Source organism: Wyeomyia smithii, chromosome 2 (assembly GCF_029784165.1).
Source record: "Wyeomyia smithii strain HCP4-BCI-WySm-NY-G18 chromosome 2, ASM2978416v1, whole genome shotgun sequence".
In the NCBI taxonomy this organism is placed as follows: domain Eukaryota; kingdom Metazoa; phylum Arthropoda; class Insecta; order Diptera; family Culicidae; genus Wyeomyia; species Wyeomyia smithii.
The window spans coordinates 96965989-96989358 of NC_073695.1; the positions used below are offsets into that span (position 1 = coordinate 96965989).

At 38.6% G+C, this 23370-nt stretch overlaps 1 protein-coding gene across 7 annotated transcripts in view; it reads right to left on the bottom strand.

Moving 5' to 3' along the window:
* The window catches only part of LOC129725431 (cyclic nucleotide-gated channel rod photoreceptor subunit alpha), a 444338-nt gene that overhangs the window by 109525 nt on the left and 311443 nt on the right, over positions 1-23370 (bottom strand). For all 7 annotated transcript variants that reach the window (XM_055681274.1, XM_055681280.1, XM_055681278.1 and 4 more), the window contains one exon: positions 7677-8494. In XM_055681274.1, the coding sequence (XP_055537249.1) occupies positions 7677-8494 (818 nt within the window). The remainder of the gene's footprint in view (positions 1-7676; positions 8495-23370) is intronic.

The following is a 23370-nucleotide window of genomic DNA, read 5'->3' on the forward strand; positions in this document are numbered from 1 at the left end:
TAGAAATGGATGAAACGTCGAGGTTTGGAGTTATCGGTGTTCATCTTTATGCATCATTTCATTTGTGTTCATTTTATACATCCCATTGGCACTCTACTGGGCAATGTTGTCAATCCGAAAACAGCCGAGTGAGAAGGTGCGACGCGTTCATTTGCGCATTAACCATATTTTGCTGGTAGAGGAAATACTTCGCCAACCCGAGCGTCTGTCAACCAAGATGTTGCGGCTCAAAACAGTGTCTGTTCAATATGCTGCTCTGAACTGATCAACGACCTGGTACCAGTGTGGGACTCTAAACAAAGCTGTCACGGTGGGCCTCCGGTGACACATGGGGTTGGTTCAGGCCTTTCAAGCTTGTCGTAAAAATTATCAGTACAAGAAGCAAACAATGTAAATACAGACTGAAACAATCGGCATAAATTCAGGCAACGAAGACGGACTACCGATTAGAAACTCAGATCATGGAACTGCAGGCCCCTTGATTTTGGAAAGTATTCTTTCCGACTTATTGAGGGTCCCCAAGTTCGACATTGTAGCGCTGTAGAAGGTATGGTTGAAGGAAGTATCAGTACATTCCTATAGAAATGGTACTGCCTGGGCGCAGCTTTCATTGTGATGGGCAAAATGCAGAAGCGCGTGAATGGATGGACGCCAATCGACAACAGAATGTGCAAGTTGAGAATTAAAGACCGTTCATTCAACGTTTACATCATTCCGGTGCAGAACCCTCACCTAGGATGTAACGATGAAAACAAGGACGCCTTTACGCACAGCTGGAGCGTGCAAACAATAGCTGCACAAACATGACAAAATTTTTATCGGAAACAAAAATTTTTATCGGAAATCTCAACGCTAAGGTCGGCCTAGAGGAGGATTTAAGACCGGTTATTGAAAAGCTCAGCGCATACCAGCTCACAAACGAAAACGTTCTCCGACTCATTGCCTTCACCGCCTCCAAGAGTACAGCCGTACGTAGTACCTACTAGTAGCATGTACTCCCATATCGGTACACCACAGAAAGGACCGAATCGTAAACCAATTGTGTTTAGATTTACGAAAGGATCTACACCCGAGCCTATCGTGACGTAAACGTCGATTCTGACGGTCAAAATACGCCGAAGACTTTCGGTTGTCGACAACCGCATCTACCGTCGCCCGCCACGATTTGATCCAAAGCTACCTGAACTCCCCGAAGTCGTCATTGAGTACGTGCAAAGCCTTGAGACAGCGTTACCGGATGAGGCAGAGCTCATCGAAGCCCCTCTAGAAAACTGCGGAAGCTACTATTGGGTTCATCAAGACGAATCGACATAACGCCTAGTTCGAGGATACTTTTTCAGACGACTCTTAACGACTTAACGAAGGATGTAGCACGGGCATTTCTACATTTTTTCCGGGACAAAAGGACATGGAGCAGCTGAATTGTTCTCATTCATCCCGCGTAGCCAGGCTTCGTGCTGCGAACCGAAATGTGCCGGGATAAGGAAGAAGAAAGCTTGACGAATAAACGTGAGGTGACCGACATTGCACTCGAAAGTATTATGAACCATGCGAACTTCAACATATGTTGCAAAATCTTCAATAAAACCCGCCACTTCATCTGCTTTGCTGACGATGTGGAGCTTGTCGAAAGGACGTTCCAGGCGGCTGCTTAACAGTACACGGAACTGAAACGTGAAGCAAAAGAGGTTGGATTGAAGGTGAATTCGTCGAATACCGATTATTATCTAGCAGGGAGAACCTAGGGATGAAGATGAGTTCGAGGTGGTTGATGAATTTTTGTACCTCGGATCCGACAACAAATGCAGCTAAGGAATCTGTAAACCTATCGTAACGGAAGTCGTGCCTACTCCGGATTCACAAGACTTCGATGGTCTGGTAAATTTCGCCTCCGTACAATTTACCAGACGCCTGTAAAACCCAGACAAGAAACATGGGCAAAGCTCTAGAACGTGAAGAATGAATCACGAGTTGGCGCAGCTCTACGGCGAACCCAGAATCCTGAAATTCGTAGAGTACAATGGGCGGGACATATTGTGAGAATGCCAGACAACAATTCCGCAAAAATGGTGTTCGTCTTGAGTCCGGCCGGCATTAGACGTATAGGAGCGCACCGAGCTGTATGGTTGGACCAAGAAGAGTAAGTAAGAAGAGTGGATCCCAAATTGAAACTGGAGATAAGCTGCCATGGACCGAGTTTGTTGGCGTTACATTGTGGCGCAGGTTAAATTCTGAAGAGTGTTTCATTAAAAAAGGAAGTAAGTAGGTTTCAGGCCGGAGCTGTTACGAGCTGTTGAAACCAAACAAATCCCATCACTGGAAATCGGTATCGACTTCAGTTAATGTGATTAACCTTAGCAATGAGCGAAAAACGGTCTTAGAGACACGAAAACATGATTCTACTGCATGACAACGCTTGACCTCATACAGCAAAAGTCGTTAAAAATTATATAGAAATTTCAGGTATTGCGCCATACAATTATAACTTGTTTCGTTAGATGGCACATGGTCTGGCTGATTAGCAGTTCTTCTCATATGAAGACAACGAAAATGGCTTGATTCATAGACAGTCTCAAAAGACTATCATCGTAACGGTAGTCGAGCTTTGCCTGAAAGATAGGTAAGCTAGTAGCTTGAGTAGCTAGCGATGGACAATATTTCGAATGGTTGCAAAATAAAATTGCATTTTTAACATATTCGTAACGTCCATCTTTTGTTAAATTGTGGAAGTATGTTCAATAAATCTAACCATGTAACCCACATAAAATTCCATTAACTTAAATTTTCTATGAGATTTTTTGGACACATTTTGATTCGTCATATAAAATCTAAATATCAATAAAACCGCTGCATGTTATAGAAGACTTAGCAAATGAAATCATTGAAACATTAATATCCCTTTTTTTTCATTTTAACATTCATTATTGTATGCCAGCTGAGTTATTGATTCCTTCAGTTTTCTCACGCACTCCCTACTTGTGTAAGTTTAGCTAAAGTATATTTGATATTTTCATCGCATTAGGAGCCATTCTGAACCTATTTAGGGGGGATTTTTGAGGTTACGTTGTGAGACGCTTATGGGGCATGTTTTGATTACGGACAAAAAACACATCAGAAGACAAAACAATCCATGGCGCAACAAAAAAAATAGGCGTCCATTTTTTCTAACAGCAATGTTGCCCAGTAACAAAATTTAAAAACAAATTATTGGAAAAATTGGATGTTGCTCATTCACATGCTAAACAATGCAGTGACTTGTTAATTCAAGGTACATTCTTTGCCCGAAGAAACAAAAGACTATTGGTATAACCTGAACCTGAACCACACCTGAACAAGTTTCAAACGTCGAACAATTTTAGTTAAAAATTTTCAGCTGAAATTACACCAGTCCCCTTTCCACAGTTCTCCGCATAACCGATCGATTCGCGATATGCTTGAAGTGCTTTCATTCGTGACACATTACATACTCAAGCACTTTGCAGCACCCAAAAGTTGACCTTCTTCGAACTATTGTGTGACAGAGAAGTGAGACAAAATTAGTGAAGAAGCTTTCTATCAAACCAATTATTCGATTGAATTTCACAAGGGTTGTGAGGCAGTCGCGATGAAAGCTCTCGTGAAGTGCGACACTACCCGGTGTTACCTAATTAGCTGTAATGGATAGTGTAATGAATGAATTTACGGCCCTTTAAGTTGCACAGTTAATTCGAAATCAGCGCGTGTGAGAAATTGAATCCGGGCGTGTGGGGGTAATTGTCGCTTAATAATAAATTGTTTCGCTGTAATCGTGGCACTGCGCTTGCACAGAGTATTCCCAATTAATCCACCTGACGATGAAATATACTCGTAAAATCAATCTCGTAACTTTGCATTGAGTAGATAGCAGAAAATTATTTATAATTTAATTTGTGCTATGAAACATAATTTATTCCAAATGCCGCATACATGTTCTTCAATAATAATGAAAATGGTTTCAATTAAAATCTCTATCTCGTAGGTAATAATGATTATTAAAATATAATAATGAGAAACCATAATTTTTTTAAAAAAAGAAAAAAGTTTCGAAACGTTGTTTTCATTCTGATTTTTTTTTTGTTCTCAAGATTACACTACCTTATAGGAGAATAACTCTTGTGGTCGTTCCACTGGACATTAAAATGGATGCTCCCGAAGAAATAGAAAAACTTAATTTATGCAATCAAAGCAATCACGATTGCCAGACAAGGGCACAGTGTTCTGCATTAAAATCTCTCTCTCTCTCTCTCAACCATTTCTTCGGATAGTTGAATCGAATACAAATATTTCTCCAACTTATACCATTGTCAATTAAACTCGGTACCGACCTGAATGTTTTTTTTTTGAGCGTAGCATTCTACGAATCTATTCATCATTTTAATGGAACTCTATGTCAGTTGAGTGCTTCCTGGAAAAAGCATTCAGCGAAACGGGATAGCAAAATGCAAGTAAGTTATTTATTCAAATAATCCAACAAAAACTGCTGCACTTTCTTTGGTTCCCAGAGGTGGACTTTGTTGGTACAACTTTACATTTGTCGATACACCTTGGAATCACTAGGAAAAGACCAGCTCGTGAAAGGATACTTCTGCTGGAGCCACTGCTTTTTGACAATAATGATGTTACCTACATTCTCTTCAAACCTGTGAAGACTGTGGTGAAAGGTTTTGCGCCAAAACGATGCTCGTTGAATCCAAATTGCTTGCGATCATCCCACAGCTCACTGTGTTTGCTTGCCTTTGCTTGTGTATGTTTTCACAAGCGCACAAATAACCAGTCTCACAGTGTATGCATGGAACCTTCTCCCAAGAACGGGGTGTTCAGTGTTCCAATCACGTTCCCTCGACGCATAGCTCCTGGTTATGCACCGTAAAGGGGGGTGGGGGTCAAGGGGAAGAGAAGTAGTTGAATTCCACACTATCGCCATTGCTATCAGCATGGATGACTGGTGCAAAGTATATATTCTGGTTGCTAGTTCTAATGTTTGAATTTAAAGGTGTGCAGTGATTTAAATGTGAAAACTGGAAACTGATTTGGAGAAATCTCATAGAAATTCGCTTTCTAAGCAGTTTTACGCAGTTTCAGAAATTTACAAGATTTTTAGCGAATTTCTCAGAAGAGTAGTTTCTACGAGAAGCGTTCGCAAAAAAAAATTCATATTAAATTTATTTATTCACTGTGACAATTTTATTATTAAAACTAAATTTCACAATATTCACTGATCTCACGTATCCTTTTCATTGTTGATTTTCGTCTTGAATAGAAAAACTTTCAAGATTAGAAAATTATACTTAAATTATGGCAACAATGCCCACGGTCCATATAAAATTTTCAGAATTTATATGAGCAGTTGTCCACGGAGGGGGAGGGGGGAGTCAAAAACGTTAAAAATCGGTCCACGTGGAATGTAGATGGCCCCTTAGCGGAGAACCGGTGGAAACTATGGTCGTATGCTGACTAGGAAGGAGGTCGTACGCGGCTGTGTCCCCATATTAGGGGCGGCGTACAACAGCGTCTGACCTGGAGCGGGTGGCTGAATTATGGAATGATGTATCCCGCCAGCTACACCTAAGATGGAATTTGGGTACTTGGACCGTCCGATCTCTCAATGAACCGGCGCGGGTTGGCTTGCTCGCTCGAAAACTACAGCGACAAAGAGTCAAAATCGCAGCGACTTCAGGAGGTTCGGTGGTCAAATTCCGGAAAAAGGGAATTCCGTGCAGTAGACCCTATAGCACACACTTCATTCAAGTACCACATCTACTACAGTGGCGGCAACGCAGCGTAACGAGGTGTCGATTTTGTAGTGCTGGGAAATCAGAAAACAAGAGTCATCCGGTGGAGGCTCGTAGATGACCGTAAGGTAAGAATTGAGCCCAACATTATACCAAAAAATTTTAAGAAAACTTTACCTACTGATTAGGACATTTTTGTTCCAGATTTGTTCAGTTAATGTTATTTCGCGATCTGGACATGCATGGATGCATAAATTTGAAACAGTACGTGACACGTACGATTCTACAGTATACCATCATGTTCTGAGCTTTAGAAACGAGTTACGAGGTCCAAGATAAGTTTGGAATACTACGTAGAAGTTTTGATATTCTCAAGCTATTTTCTAATAAATCGCGGTGTTGAACGATGTATTTCAAAAAAGACATGATGCTTTTAACAATGATCTGATAAAACAGTTATTAATTTGGAAAAATAGAATAAATTGTAAAAATTCTTCCTAAAGTGGCCCCCGTTACCCTACCAGTTAAAAAAGGGATAAAATAATTGGAAAAATGTTATAAAATTATCTATATCTTTGCAATAGGACAACTTTCATTTTTATGACGAAATGATTAAGATTCAATTTTATCCCTAGTAAATCATGAAAGATCTAACATAGCACCATATTAAATGAAATATTTAGTACGAATAATTACTTCAGAGAAACGTCATTGAAAAATCTACTCTTATTTACAAATTGTTAAGCAATAATCGCTAGACGTGGTTGAACAAGAGTATTAACTATTCGAACACTTTTGTTTCACTTCGATTCAATATTGAATGTTGTGTATTCAGTCGACACAAAACTGTTTCAGTTTAACATCAACAACCGAACTAAAACTCTGCCATTCTAGCTTCCATAATCCAACTGAGAATAATATTCGCTTACCCTCCTTCTGCAATATTATGCTAATCCAATCGTGGAAATGCTCTTTACGGATGCTGCTTGTGTGGAGAGGGTAGTTCAATCGGCAAGCTAGTTTCGATCTGTCATGAAGCGCACGGAATGTTTTGATTTTAGTGCCGTGCTGCTAGTGGCTCAGGTTGATACATAACGTCGAATATAAATGGATCTGTTTCAGAGCTTAATATGCTTTTTTTAATATTAGAGTTCATTGAAATGATTTTTTTTATATTTTTAGACCACACATTCAATAAATGGAGGAAAACGACTGACGTAATTCATATCTTTTATCAAATATTTGATCAGATATCAATTTTAATAATTCTCTGCTAACAACGGTGAGATACCATTGAAAAATGTTTCAGAAAACAACGCGTATATTTCTTTATGAAAAACCCTTTTAACCACCCCAAAAACCCTTTAAGCACAGCAAAGAACAAACACGTGTAATATACAGCTCCAACACCAGCCGCGATAAAGCAGCCAATATCCCTCTGGGAACTTTCGCAATTTTGATGCGAAGGTTTGTACAATTTTATGACATTTTTCGTTCCATTGTTTCGCACGGTGCAGTCAGCAACCTGCAAGAGGCGAGAAAGTTACCACCACAACACATGGAAAAAACAACCAGCTCTTCTGTACATCCGCAGGACGGAAAGTCAAACGAATCCACACACTCGTAAGCTAATGTCAATCATTCGATTTTACGAGACCTCAGGCTGCCATTGCCTAGCGTCGTAATCATCGTTGGGATTATGTGTATATCATTGTCGGTTTATTTCCATATGCACGGGGGGAGCATTTCTTCTGCCATTATTCCCGCCCGTCACTGCCAAGTAATCAATTTTTCGCCTTTAAACCCATCGACAGACACCGCGAGAAGCGGATGGTTAATGACGCGTGGAGGGCATCACCACAATTTCCGTGTACTATAATAGTGTATGCTAATGTGCCAGCAGAGAATAGCAGAGATAGCACCTACCTTGAAACTCCTTACGGGCCGCACTGACCGAGGTAACGATGTTGGCCACGTGACCGAGGACCGTCGCAAACAGCATCAGACCGAACAGCAGCTGCACTATCACAAACACGTATTCCGCCTTGGAGCGTGGCCGCGGCAGATCTCCGATCGTTGTCAGTGCCAGTGTGCACCAGTAGTAGCTTTGCAGATACTGCTTCACCACGTCCGCCGATTCCGAGTCGTGGAACACCCAGTTCTTGGAGCCGAAACCGTTATTCTTATAGATTATGTGATATAAACAACCGTTCCAGTGGAATATAACTAATAGATAGTGTATTAATGAGGTCGAACGGAACAAATTCGGATAGTTTGTGTGCCGCTCGGTGCGATCCATAAAGGCCCAGAACCGGTAAATCTTGACTAGCCTAAACGATCTTAGTATCGAGTTGAACCCTATCGATAAGTATAAAAAATCTAACGGCAACAAACAAAGGCAGTCTATGTAGAACGTCGTCGAGTTCATATAGTGCTGCCGGAGCTTGGTCGAGTCGGTCTGCAGCACACCGTCCTCGAGGTAACCCGTGCGGAAGTGGAACAGAATATCTACGAGGTATAAAAAATCGGAAAAGTAGTCCAGACAGAACCACAGCACGATCGATTCGCCGTTGATCTCCTGGAACGCGAACCGGTAGATGATCACCCAGAAGTTGTACAGGAACGCCATCGACACCACCATCGACCAGTAGTAGCACAACCGGCCGGCCGGATCGAACACGAACGACCAGCGGCGGCCGTTGGATTTGCGCGAGGATGTCGAGCAACCGGACCGTCGACCGAAGCTGGAATGAGAGGGAGAGAATTTGGAAATTGAAATAAAATATTTTAAAAGTATCAAAAATAGTTCAAAAAATTAAAAGAAGCGTCTTAGCAATTCGATTTTATAAAAAAAAAAAAAAAACCATATAAGATCTTTTTTAACACTTTGATCAGCAACGGCATAGGGTATACAAAAACCTGAATTAATTCACTTAGCGGTGAAACCCAGCCTTTCTCATTCGAACTTATTATTTGGTAAAATAGATTTACATGAACTCTTAGAAAACCTAAATTAATCCACCTAGCGGTCAGACCCAGCCTTTCTCATTCTTTTTTTTATTTGAAAAAACAGATTTACATGAACGCTTCAATCCAATAAATGTATATTCACTCTTTAGGTTCTAAAATATAGATGTTGTTCTCTATATATATAAAAATGCAATCCGGTCTGTCTGTCTGTCTGATCCATATAGGCTCGTAAACTTCCGAGCCGATCAACGTGAAAATTTGTATGTAGGGGTTTTTGGTGCCGATAAAGGTTCCTATGATAGTTTGAGACCCCTCCCTCTTCTGGAAGGGAGGGTTCCCATACAAATGAAACATAAATTTCTGCACAACACAAGAACAAACCAAGCAAATGAAACCGAAATCGGCATGTGGATGTTTTAAGGGGTATTTAATATGTCCATAATAGTTAGATGAAACAGAAATTTGTGCACATCTCGAGAAATAATCAACCAAATGGAACAAAATTTGGCAGGTAAATGTTTTAGTGGTAACAAATATGTACATAATGGTTTGACACCCGAATCCCTCTTCTATAAGGGAGGGGTCCCATAAACATCAAACACAAATTTCGCACAGTTCAAGAACCAATCAAGAAAATACAACCAAATTTGGTATGTGAATGTTTTTAGAGGCAACAAATTTGTCCATAATGGTTCGACGCCCCTCCCTCTTCTGCAAGTACATGTTTCTTCACAAATTTCTGCACATCTCGCGAACTAATCTACTAAATGGAACCATATTGGCAGGTGAATGTTTTTAGTGGTAACAAATATGTTCCACAATCGAGCTCTGGCAACATTTTGGATTGTAAGATGGCAACTTCCGGTGTCTGGCAAACAGCCGGAAATGACCAAATACCATTCAATATGAATGTTTTCGGAACCAGAATTACGCCCAGATGACAAAAATTGATTTCACAGGCAATTTTAAAGTTCAAAATGACGACTTTCGGCTTCTGAAGAACAGTCCAAAGTGACCAAATATCACCCAATATGAGTTTTTCTTTAACCAGTATCCTAAATACCATTTTGAAATTCAAGATGGCGACTACCGGTTTGTGAAAAACAGCCTAAAATACTATCCAATATGAGTATCTCTGGAACCAGAATGATGCAAGGAGCTAACAATTGTCCTCAGGCACCATTTTGAATTTCTAAATGGCAACTTATAGGCAACAGAGGGAAATGACCGAATTATAGTCAATATGGATATTTCCGTAAACGTGATGATGCATAGAAACCAAACATTGACCCTGGACACCATTTTGAATTTAAAGACGACCACTTTAATTTTTGGAAAACAACCTAAATAACTAAATACCTCCCAATATGGGTGTTTCCGGTGTCAGATTGATGCCAGAAAATCTGCTGAAAATGACCGAATACCACTCAATATAAATATATTTAGAATTAAAGCGATGTACACAAGCCAACAGTCGAGGATGTTGTCATTTCGATTAAAACCAATCATTTCAAACGAGTTGTTATTTGACTTTGATCATATCCTATGGCCGATTGGTTAAGCATTTGCAAACTTTAAACACACCGGAGAAATAAATCAATTTGAAACGTTCAAATAGTACGATACCACACTTAAATTATGTTAAGGCCATATATATCGACCAAAGCAGGTATAGTTTTAAATAGTCTTTGAATTTTTATTTCTTTCCATAATTTTTGAGCCACATATCAAATTGTTATGAAGTTTGTTATTTGTGAGTTTGAGAGATGACTCGTTCGTATGACACTAGTAATGTTCAAATAAGTCATGTACTCTTTGAGATAATAGACTTTTGTTGTATTGTTAACAATTTAATACATAACAGTTGCTTAATTTCGATTATAATCAAATGAAATGGGAACGTATAGGGCAGCCAAACTTTTAAACCACATGTTCAATCATAATTCATCAGTTAACCCTTAACTAGCCCGCTCATCTGATATCAATATTGATCAAATCGGTTGTATAGTTTCTGAGATAATGAAGTTTCGTGATTTTTACAAGTCGGTACATTACGGGTGAAGTTACAGTTCGATTACAGTAAAATTCAATATGGTCTTCTGAGGCAGCTAGACCATTCATTTGACACTAATTTTGTGGAAATCAGATCGCCCATCTCTGATAAAAGTGAGTGAGTCCAAGTAGTCTTCGGAATATGTTTCTTTTCAAATCTGGATTTTCACATTCTTAAACATAACAGGCAAAGTAATAGTCCGATTGCAAAAGAAATCAATAGGGTCTCATGGGGCAACTTGACCTTCCATTTGACACTAATTTTATGAAAATCGGTACAGCCATCTCTGAGAAACATGAGTGAGATAAAACAGTCTTCAGAACACGTTTCTTTTCATAACTTTCGAACAACATGTTCAATCTTTATAAAATTCAAAACTTAAGGGTTTTCCAGATAGCCCGTTCTTTTGAGCCTAATTTTGTTCAAATCGGTTGTGTAGTTTTTGAGATAATGATGTTCTATGATTTTTACTATTTGATACATAACCTCGAAACTAAAAATCCGATTACAATGAAATTGAATAGGGTCTTATGGGACAACAAGACCTTTTATTTGCAATAAATTGCCATCTCTGAGAAAAGTGAGTGAGAATAAAAATCTGCACATACACACACACACACACACATACCCACACACACACACGCATACACACACATACAGAAAATGCTCAGCTCGTCGAGCTGAGTCGAGTGATATATGCCATTCGGCCCTTTGGAGCACTTTTATACTTTCGGTTTTGCAAGTGATTGCTATACCTTTCTAGGAGAAAGGCAAAAATACACCTTAATAGTTTCTGCTGACTTTATTATTCATTTATTTATTTTCGTTATACCCAGTGGCCAGAATCCGACCTCAAACCCCATTTTATATCCAGATGACCACTTCTGGTTGCCTGATTATCATGAAATCTATCATATAATAACCGAATATTGCCCAATCTGGGTATTTCGATAACGAAGATGGCGACAGTTCCCGATCAACAGCCTACAGGGATCAAATACCATCCAATACGATTTACGGAAGCGGTATGATACCCCAGCTAGTCTCGAGGTACGATGCTGGCCTAACAAGCCAGTCGTCGTAGGTTCGAGTCCTGACTCGGGAGAGACTGTTAGTGTCAGTAGGATCGTAGTGCTAGCCCCGCAATTGTCCTGTACACTTAACGGTTGGCTGCGAAGTCTGTGTATAGTAAACAGAAGGTCAAGTTCCGAACCGGAATGTAGCACCAAGGCTTTGCTTTGCTCTTATGATACCCTGAGGCTGGAATCAGACGCCGTTTTAAATTAATAAATAGTAGCTTCCGGTTTCTGGAAACCAGTCTAAAAGGGACAAACATTACCCTATGTGAGTTCAGTACACCCGGGATGATACTCAGAGGTTAGGAATCAACTCCATTCAATTGCCAAGTACAATCCAATAACGGAAATCCATTTTTTGGGTTTTTGAATATTGATGTTGTATTTGGAGGAATAATTGGAGCATAATATGTGAAATTTGACATAATATTCGTACCAATAAAGAGTCTTTCTATTAGGATAATGACTATTAATTCAAACTTTGCACAAAGCAGTTAGCTTAAAACAGCCTTTGGGTTTTGTTGCTCTGTAAGTTTGAGGAACAACCTGTTCGTTTGACACTTATTTGTTCAAAAAAGTCGTGTAATCTTTGAGAGAATGGACTTTCATAATTTTAATTTTTTAATTTTTAATAATTGTAGCTTTCTAACCATTCCTGTAAATTTTGGTGCCTCTAGTCATAAACATTTTTCAAGAGACTTAAATAATTATTTTCGTGATGTTCAGTTTGAAGGGACAAACCCGGCGAGCAATTACTATGCGACATTTTGACGTAAGTTGACGCGTCCTGACAATGACTAGGGGCACCAAATTTCATAGAAATGGGATGAAAGCTATAATCTTTCTAGCGCAACCATTTTGAGATTTAGGGCAGCATTTGTTTCGATTTTGTTGATATGGGTCCAAAAGGCAACAAAATAATTTAAACCTAACATTGTTGAAATCAGTACAGCCACCTTTGGCAAAGCGAAGTTTTCTGAACACATTTCTTTTCATAACCTTTGAACCACATGTTCATTCATCATAAAAGTCGTTAGTTAGGGGTTTTAAAGACAGCCCGTTCGTTTGATACCTATTTTGTTTAAATCGGTTTTGTGATTTCCGAGATAATGGAGTTTCATTATTTTTACATTCCGATACTTAACAGACAAAGTTACAGTTGGTTTGCGCAACTGCACGACTCGTTCGGGACTCAGCTGTCATCAGCTAAGTATCACTAGCGTCCCGTAATACAACATTCTGCTCGCCTCGTCAGTGACTGGAGTTGCTTGCTTCGTCTTCTGTTATAGGGTCCATAAGGCTGTTTATTGCATTGTTGCATTCGAGAGTGATAGATTATTGGTTTGAGCTAAATAAGGCTCTTATATAGCCCAAATAGTGCGTTTCCGGTTAACTAAGTATAATATTATGTCGATCGTCACCGGATGTAGAAAATATTCCTGAGTTCCGGTAGGCATAGCAAGCCTGCTAATTTTTTTGAAGAATTTGATTATGGGTTGCTTGATAAAAATGCTTATCTGCATCATGGACATAGATGGGAGAACCATGGGTTATCGAGATCAGGAATCAGTCTAAAACTCATCGAGAAATGGACATTTTTCATACAGAAGTCCCCAGAGGAGCCTATTGGCTACTCCAGAAACGACCCGCATACCAAGAAAGAAATGTCGCACGATGTTTATGAGCATGAGCATGAGCATGATTGACCGCCCGGGGTTGCTACTCCGTTATTGCCAGATCAGCTGTAATTATACAGAGAACCAACGGATGGTGCTTGGGACTAACATTCATCCTCAATGTGTAAAAACTGATGACCTTAATCTTCATATCAGGCAATACCAGCGCTGGCCGCATCCGAATGCAGGCCAAAGAAGGAGTTTGTATAGGAATATGTTGACGTGATACTCGCTTAATTCGAAGCCGAGAACACCTCTGCACTTCCACGAGAAATCACTGGGAAAAAGAGGTAGGGTTTGCAGCAGGGTTCGTTTTGGTAAACGATGCGCTGAATTCGTGCACCGGGTTCATAATAACAAGTATCGCGCGAACGATTTCATATTATCTTTCAAGGAAATTGTTGGGTTTCACGTTCTTTGCCAAGACAAGAAAAACAGTTCCGTACAGCAGTTTTACTTTAAACAGCTTCAACTAGAATTAGTTTTTTTTAATCGATGACTTGTAACAAATAAATTTAGCTTACAAATCTAGTTTTTCCTTGCATGCGATTTCCCCAACCTTAAACTGCCTGAATTATCACCACCGACTGTAATTAAAAATACAATTAGGTATCGGTATCACTTCTCCCATCTATATTCGCTTACTGCAACACTATCTTTCACTTCCAACTGATCTATCTTTCCGAACTTTACTTTAATTATCAAATTTGCTACTAATTTCCAGTAAATTCTATCTTTAAACACGCCAGATTCTCTTTTCACCTTCCTGCTTTTACAATATCCGTTTGTTTACAAAATTTCTATGCTTCTATGCTCCAACACTTTTCCTTCTGTCATTTCTACGCCTTAACCCACTGACATTTCTTGGTATTCAAGCATGCAGCGACGCGGCAGAAACATGGCCAGTGTGGCCAGAACATTCCCTGGCCCGTAACCCTGTCTCGGGAATGCTATCCGGCTCAGAGTTACCTTCTTGAATCTCCATCACTGCTAGTTTCGCTGTCGCTCGCTTGAACCTTCCGCTTTTTGAGAAATGTCGCACGTTGTTCATAAGCAAAAACGCATATGATGAACCCCAACCACGGGTTCCTTCGAGAATTCTCGGGAGTTCCGGAAGTGGCCAATGCAGCCTGTATTCAGATATATGTCTTTTGTAAGATTCCTTATGAAAAAACTGGAGATAAAAATGTCTCACGCTTTTTGACGTAGAATTACGTCTTACGGCAACATACACAGGGGACCAGTTTCATTACAAGGATCCAATTTCAAAAACCAAAAACATCGAGAGCGTCACAAAAATTGTCCACTTTCAACCGTTTTAAGCTCAGTCAGTTTCCAACCGATTTTCGTCATTTTTGCAGTAATCGATTGGAAAATCAACCAAGCACCCGTCCAAATGCAGAAAGTTGTAACTGATTGTTCGAACGATTGTACTATTGAAAATTGTCAAGCCTTGTCGAAACGCATATGTCGACCTCTGATTGGTCGCACAATGCTTCCTTCCCTAACAAGGTCGACAGAATATACCTAGTTGACTAAGAATGCGCGCTTTGTGTTTTATGTATAATTCATTCCATGATTGTGCCGATACCACACGGACGTTGGTTGCTGATCGTGAAGAAGAAAGAAAAGCCGGGTTTCAATTTCTGGCTGAACGCGCTGGGCGCGTTGATACCAAAGTTGATACATGCGAAAAAAATCTTTGTCAGAGCGGATATCGCGCGCTATCTGGACCATGAAGCATTTATGCGATAATTGAATGAAATTTGCAACTGCAGCAACCACTCAAGGCTGCTAAATATATTTGGAAGAGCATGATGAATGGTTATTACTAAATTGCAACTTTGATTGCAGTTTGATGCTGCTGCAATTGCGCAGCAGTGTGATGTATATTACGATTATTAACACTGGCATCACAAGCGGTATATGCCAAACAAATCCGATTCCAAACAGAAAAGTTCAGCAAGTTCTGTTAACGGCGCTGAGTCCGTTTTGGAAAATTCATAACACTTCATTAACAAATATGTAACGTCTTAAAGAAGACGGTTGTTGCTTGACATCACAGCATAATTGTGACCCTTTTATCCGATACGTGAACGGGAACATCTTCCTTCAAGCCGTGCAACACACGATACATGTTATATTGTTGCCTTTATAAGGCAACAATAGGTTGACAAGAGGAATGTAACAATTAACTCGGAGCAGCAAACGTACGGCGGTCTGAACTTTGCGGCAAGTGTAATAGTAGAAAGTTTGTTGTAATCCGCCAACCGGGAAGCAACCGAAAATGTTACTCCTTACAACGAGGTTTGACCTGTTGTTACAAATTTCCTGGCTCCTTTGTCGCTTGTCCCTGGAGCCATCTCAATGATGACACATTTGTTGGCAGGTACACAGTTGACGATAGAATAATGCGCTTTCACGCTCAAATTTCGCTCATATACCGACAAACTGTGAGCAGCGTAGCCCATCCTCTTTTTTACGAACGTAGTAGAATGATATAACTGGAAATAATTTTTTCAGTTATCCCATTCCACAACGTGCGTAAAAAATCTTTGTCAGAGCGGATATCGTGCGCTATCTGGACCATGAAGCCTTTATGCGATAATTGAATGAAATTTGCAACTGCAGCAACCAGTCTTTTTCAAGGCTGCTAAATATATCTGGAAGAGTATAATGAATGGTTATTACTAAATTGCAACTTTGATTGCAGTTTGATGCTGCTGCAATTGCGCAGCAGTGTGATGTATATTACGATTCATTAACACTGTGCATCACAAGCGGTATATGCGAAACAAATTCGTAAATGTCAATTTACTAAGTTTTCATCATTACAAACCAGTCACTTTTTACAGCATCTCGATCATACTCATGGTTCATAACAATTTACAGAAGGGGCATCTTTGCCGATTGAGGATTCCGGCCTTTCTCTGGTTAAACTCCGTCTTCTTACAGCATCATGAAATACAAACAATCTTCATATTCATATACTTGACCAAGGATTCCGACGATACCTTCGGAAAATTAAAATTCTTTCTGCTTTGTTTATTTTAAACATTTAACAAGGCTGAAATTATTAACTGTTACTGCACAGTTCAATTGTCTGGTAAATACAACTAATATCAAACATTTATGAATTGATTATACGATTTTCACCTTTGTTATACTAAACAAAGGTTATAGATCCGAGGTTAATAGATCCGAAGACCAGAAGGCCGAATGGTATATACCATTCGACTCAGCTCGACGAACTGAGCAATGTCTGTTCGTGTGTGTGTGTGTGTGTGTGTGTGTGTGTGTGTGTGTGTGTGTGTGTGTGTGTGTGTGTGTGTGTGTGTGTGTATGTATGATGTCTGTATGTATGTGCCGCAAAATACTAACGCACCTTTCTTATAGAACGCAATATCCGATTTTGATGATCTTATACGCAAACGAAAGCTACTGTGCTCCCCCAGAATGCTACCGAGTGGATTTTCGATTAGTGGCTTAGATTTCAAAACATTGATCAAAGAGTATTTTTTCTATGAGACATTTAACTTTAAACGCAAAATGAACGGCACGGAGAGCCATGTGTTGTATACCAATTTCAGATCGACGAAATGAACAATTTCTGTATGTATGTGTATGTGTGCCTGTATGTATGTATGTGTAAATATGCTGTTTAAATGTGTAGTATATCAGAATTGAACCGAAAAAAAAAACACTCTTTTTACAGAACGCATAATCAGATTTTGATGTTCGTATGCTCAAATGAAAGCCCTAGATCTCATTGAAAATTATGCTGAGTGCGATTTTTTTTTATTGGTTGCTTGAAATGTAGATTTTTTACCAAAGTATATTTTAGACATGGGATGATTTACTCTTCGGATAATTTCTCTCTCTCTCTCCCTGCTTTCTCTTCTTCTCTATCCCTCTTTTTTTCGTATCGCTATTTATTTTCCAAAGAAAAATCAACAAGCATCGACAACGTTGCATAATTTTTACACTATTCGCAGTGCGTCTCAACTGGTGTGAATAAATTAGCTTTTTCCTAAAAAAATGAATTAGATTTTAGAGGAAACTTAGCTCTTTTTCTCGCTTGCGAAGCTTCCGTTCTCAATTCTTTTAAAATATATATTAAATTGTACGTTAAACCCAGATTTGCAAAGAATAAGAAACTTTTACATCTTTCGGGAGCAAAATCTGATCCCACAATGTGCAAATGTAACACAATTAGCGATGTAGATATTTTGAAAAGCTTTACCAAAGATGTATAGACCTATTTACGTTCGAATGTGTTTGTGCCACTCGTTGAGGAAAACATAAACAAATCGCTGTTTCGTTTGCAATGCTACTGAAAATTTTTCAGTTGAATACTTACTCTATTTTATGTTTTAAATTCGGTTCTCGATATAGTTTTCACTCGTGACCAGCAAAATAAGGAAAAAGTGTTGTAAAAAATTGTCAACATCGAATGAACATCGAATGCGATGATTTACAGTTTGGATGAAAGTTACTTTATGACATGGTTATAAACGTTTACTTTTGTGCGCAGATGAAAAGTCACTTATCTTTATGGTATGAATATTGCATTTTATTTAAGACTAAGTGCAAAAAAAGTATCCATGTTATTCCACTTCTCGTTATTGCAGCAAGTTTTGTAATGTCTTTATTCCGGATTTTATCTCACAGCCTAGGCCTTCGAAAAGAATAATGTTCTCGACTATACTCTGAAAATCCGAAATTCTCAAATGTCGTGGTAAACCTTCATTTTCAGATAATGCATTTGAGATACAATTAAACTGACAACTGTCATCAATTCTTATATTATTTTTTTTGTATAATTCTTTACTATAATTTTTCGAGAGCAGGTTTGTAGAAGTTTGCTTCAATTCGTAAAAAATACTTTATACTGATTCATAATTCTAGGTCCTGCGATTCCTGAAAATAAAGCGAATGTGGTATTAAAACTGGGAAATTAAAAAATTATAACTGCATTATAAATTAGGAATTAAAAAAATAGAAATGCATTGATCTATCATACATATTTGCTGTTCTAGTATGAAATCACCGTCATTGTTTTCTATTACTGTTTCCCCACGTTCGATTATTTCAACAAATTTGAGTTGCTTTTGACCAGTATCTAAAAATTGGTTTGTGATCGAAAAAATAATGCACATATACTCCAGTGATAACATCCATAATATTTGCGAAAACCACGTCAAGCTTTAATACCATGATCGTTTTTGGTTCACCCTCTGAAAACTATTTTTAGGTTCGTTTAATTTATTATTGACTTACGTTGGTATACTATTTGTGATTTACTGGCCAAAAGAGTATAGAGTAATAGTTAGTATAACAAAGATTTCTGCACCACTAGGTGGATTAATTCAGATTTTTTTATGTTTCTTTCAACAGAGTCGACTTCAGCACATCGATTAGTGCGTTTTCGACGTAGAATTATGTCTTACGGCAACATATATAGGGGAACAAATTGTAAAACCGAAAGCATCGAGAGCGTCACGAATATTGCCCACTTTCAAAAGTTCTGAACTCAGCTAGTTTCCAACGGATTCCATGTATTTTTAAAGTAAAAATAATATACGAAACAAGTACGGAAAAATATATCGCTTCACACCATTAAAATGATTAACCCTAATCGAGTGTATTTCCAAAGCTATTGCAAAAAATTATTACCCTAAGACAGGCTGTCGTAATTCTACGTTAACCTTGCGGTCGTTTCTTATAAACAACCTCTTCCACTTTTATCTTTTGATGCAGAAATCTCAATGCTCCCACTACGGGTCTTCTTCGAATGGAAAATAGCCATTTCTCGATGAATCTTGGTTAATTCCTAATCTTGATGAAGCATTCGCTTCAGGAATGGTTCTCCCATCTATGTCCTTGATTCAAATAAGCATTTTTATCAGGCATTCCATAACCATTAAACTGGGACACAGTAATATGGGAAGAAAGCGATGCACAGTGGTCCAGATAGACAATTTAGGCGGACATGAGCTTTTCGATGCAATTTTGAGGTTTAAGAGATATAGATGCTTCACAGAAGTTGTTTTTTATAGTTGGGAACTTATTTTGGTATCAACGTAAAATAGGGTGGTCCTAAAATCAGCGAATTAGAAACACTAACTCCTTCATTTAAAAAGATTATTCTACGCGTCCTTCAACAAAGTTGTAGCAGAAGAAATTTTAAGCAACTTTGCTATAAAAAGTTTTTTGTATCTCTAAATTTGAGCGATTTAGAGACACTTTTTTTAGGGTGGTGCCAAAAAAATAGTTTTTTCGCTCTATTTTTTTCAGCAATGCTGTCTTCGGTAATGCTGTCTTCGAGAAAGTTTTAGACCTTCAAAAGTCGCAACTTTTAACGTAAAAAGGTCGTGAATATCTTTCGTTGGTAAAAAGTTACAAGCATTTCTTTTATTCAAAATACGCCATTTTCAAAAATTGATAACTCTTGTGGTCGCACTTGTAAAAAATATTTTACGATACCATTTTAAAGAGCAAACATTGATTTTTACTATATGCAAAAACTGGATACATGTTATTTTTTTTATTTGGAATAAACTGAATTTCAAACTCTTCTGTTTTCCAGTCAAAATGAATGACAATTTAGGCGGACATGAGCATATTTGAAGAGATAATTATACGCGTCCTTTGACAAAGTTGTAGCAGAAGAAATTCTAAGCAACTTTGCTGAAATTTTTTTTCTATCTCTGAATTTGAGTGATTTGGAGACATTTACCAATTTTTTTAGGGTGGTGGGAAGCTTATTAGATTATGTTATCTGCGTTTCTAGACATCGACGGCGCATTTGATATTGCATCTCATAACTCAATGAAATATGTAATGAGAAAACGTAACTTTGACATAACAATCGTCGATTGGATATTTGAAATGTTACAAAAAGGAGAAATAACTTGCAATCATGGAAGCTCAACAGTCACAGTAAAGGCTGCAAAGGGATGCCCACAGGGAAGGGTTCTCTCACCCCTATTGTGGTCATTAGTAGTTGTTGAGCTGTTGACGCAACTAGAATCACAAGGTTTTGAAGTAATTGTAAAGTAATCAGAGATAGACTTCAACATGCTAACCACAATGTGGTGTGAAAAAGAGGGACTATCAATAAATCCGAAGAAAACTAATATTATCCCATTCACACGCAGGAAAAAACCTAAAATCCCTGATTCGTATATCAATGGAACGAAATTTGAACTTTCTCTAGAGGTCAAGTACTAAGGAATAACCCCAGATAGCGAATTAAATTGGAACTTACACATAGACAAAGTAATAAGTAAGGCTACAAGTGCCTTAGTAAAAAACTGTTGGTAATAAATGGGGATTAAAGCCGAAAATGATTCACTGGATCTATACGGCTATCGTCAGACCCAGAATAACATATGCCTCCCTAGTATGGTGGCCTAAGACAAATGTTAAATATGCTCAGAAAAAGTTGGAAAAGTTGCAAAGACTTGCTACGATTTCCATCACGAGAGCAGCTTGAAGTACGCCTTCGAAAGCATTAGATGCTATGTAAGGTCGTTTTTACGCGGTTTTTTTACGCGGGTTGCTTTCTTCCATTACTCAAAAACGGTACAAGATATCGACCTCATTTCAATCACGTTTTCCGTTTTAGGCCACGAGTGATCATTTATCAGTTTTCAAAAAAAAATCACAATTTTTGGTGTACTCAAAATACTCAAAATTTAAAATATTGCATTTTGGTCTCTAGATTGGCCACTATCATATTCAAACGAGGTTTAAACGTTTTAGGACGGTTTTTTTTGTTATATTTGCAACTCAAAAAAGTCATTTTTTTACGCGGGCCCATACAGATTTGAAACGCATCATCCGCGTAAAAAACGACCTTAGTGTACTTCCATTGCATTTATTTGTACAATTGGTCGGCGTGCGACCAGACCGAACCAAGCGCCAAAAACATTATTTCGAGTAATCGGCGATCAAAGTTTAACCATCCCGTATGCTTCCTGCAAGTTGCCGCAGAGAAATTTTGTTATAATACCATTATAAACTGTTCAAATGATTTCGTTTTTTCATGAAAGATAGATTATCAGTTTTAACATCCACTAGTGTTGAAAACTTAATTTTCAAAAAAATGGCGCTTGGTTCGGTCTGGTCGCAAGCCGACCAATTGGAAGCTGAGAAAAACGCACTAAGGCTACAAAAGACAGGAAAGTTCTTTGAAGGCGACCTTAGCGGACACCTTAGTATTCTTAAAAACTTCGAGATCAATGCGCTGTTAACTCAGGAAGACTGGATGGATAGGCAGTATAACTTTGAACGACTATTCCAAGTGACTGAGCCAAGTCGTACTGAATGGGAATCAGGAGGGCCTAGTATTCAACCAGGCTCAACAGTTTTCTACACGGATGGTTCCAGGCTGAACAATAGAGTTGGGGCTGGGGTAACAGGTCCCGGAGTCAACATATCTATACCGATGGGTGAATGGCCAACTGTGTTTCAAGCAGAAATACAAGCAATAATTGAATGCGCTATAGTGTGTTTACGACGCAACTATAGACATGCAAATATGTATATGTATTTTTTCGGATAGTCAAGCTGCTCTAAAAGCACTGAAATCCACTTCCTGTACTTGGTTTGGAATTGTATTCAATTACTACAACAGGCAGCTAGAAATAGTAAAGTGAACCTATTGTGGGTACCTGGACATTGTGGTATTGAAGGTAATGAAAGAGCTGATCTCTTGGCGAGAAATGGAACAAAGCAATCATTCATAGGACCAGAACCATTTTGTGGGATTTCCGAATGTGCCCTCAAAATGGAACTCAAGAATTGGGAATAATCAACAATGGATAACATCTGGAAAAACAATGAAACAGCTCGACAATCGAAGAGATTCATATCACCCAACAAAACAGTAACTAAAAAACTACTCAATATCTCCAAAAAAGATCTTTGTACCTTTAGTGGCCTTGTGACGGGTCACTGCTCAAGCAAATATTACTTAAAGCAGATAGGTAAGTTGCAAGATGATGCCTGTCGCTTCTGTAACCTAGATAAAGAAACCTCGGAACATTTACTATGTGACTGCGAAGCACTCTTACAAAAGAGGAAGCAATTTTTTGATAAAAACATTACAACTATTAGATGTTTGGATGACTCCTCCAAATAAGGCAGTGAACTTTATTCCTTCGATAATAGTGGAAACCACTCAATCAAACACACACCCTGATGAGGCTTACATCAAACGGGGCCTTTTCCTTTTTTGGATTTTCATTTTTCACCCCCAGCCCAACTTCCTGAGGGATTTAGTTCTACGTTCAATTTTGACGTAGGACTACGTCTAACTTAAACCAAGGTGTAACATCGGAATGAAAGATTTCAATAGTTTATACTGATGGAAACCCCATGATGGATCACAATAATCAATATGTCGTTGGATTGATAAAATGATGGACAATTTTGTGATTCTTCAGTTATCATTATCACTTCATTGTTAAATAGTGAAAATTGAATAAAAGTTTCAAGGTCGAATTTTCGCGAACAATGTACCAATCACATGCGAACATGCCTGGCACAGGGTTTATTAGTAGACACCAAATTGCCTGCTGTGATATCCTGTATAGCAGTGGCAAAAAATGACAGAATCTTCCGTCCCAATAGGTCAATTAGTGTTTGCTTTCGTAAACCTAGACTATTTTGAGCCTTTTCGGGAAGTTCGTAACCACCTCCACTATCAGACAGTTTTACGTTCTAATAATAGAATGTCAATAAAACTGATGTCTTGAAGGAAACATGCTGACACAGGCATGAATAGAACACAATCGAATTGCCGTTTGAATTGTCAGCTTCTTCTTCTTGTTTCGTAT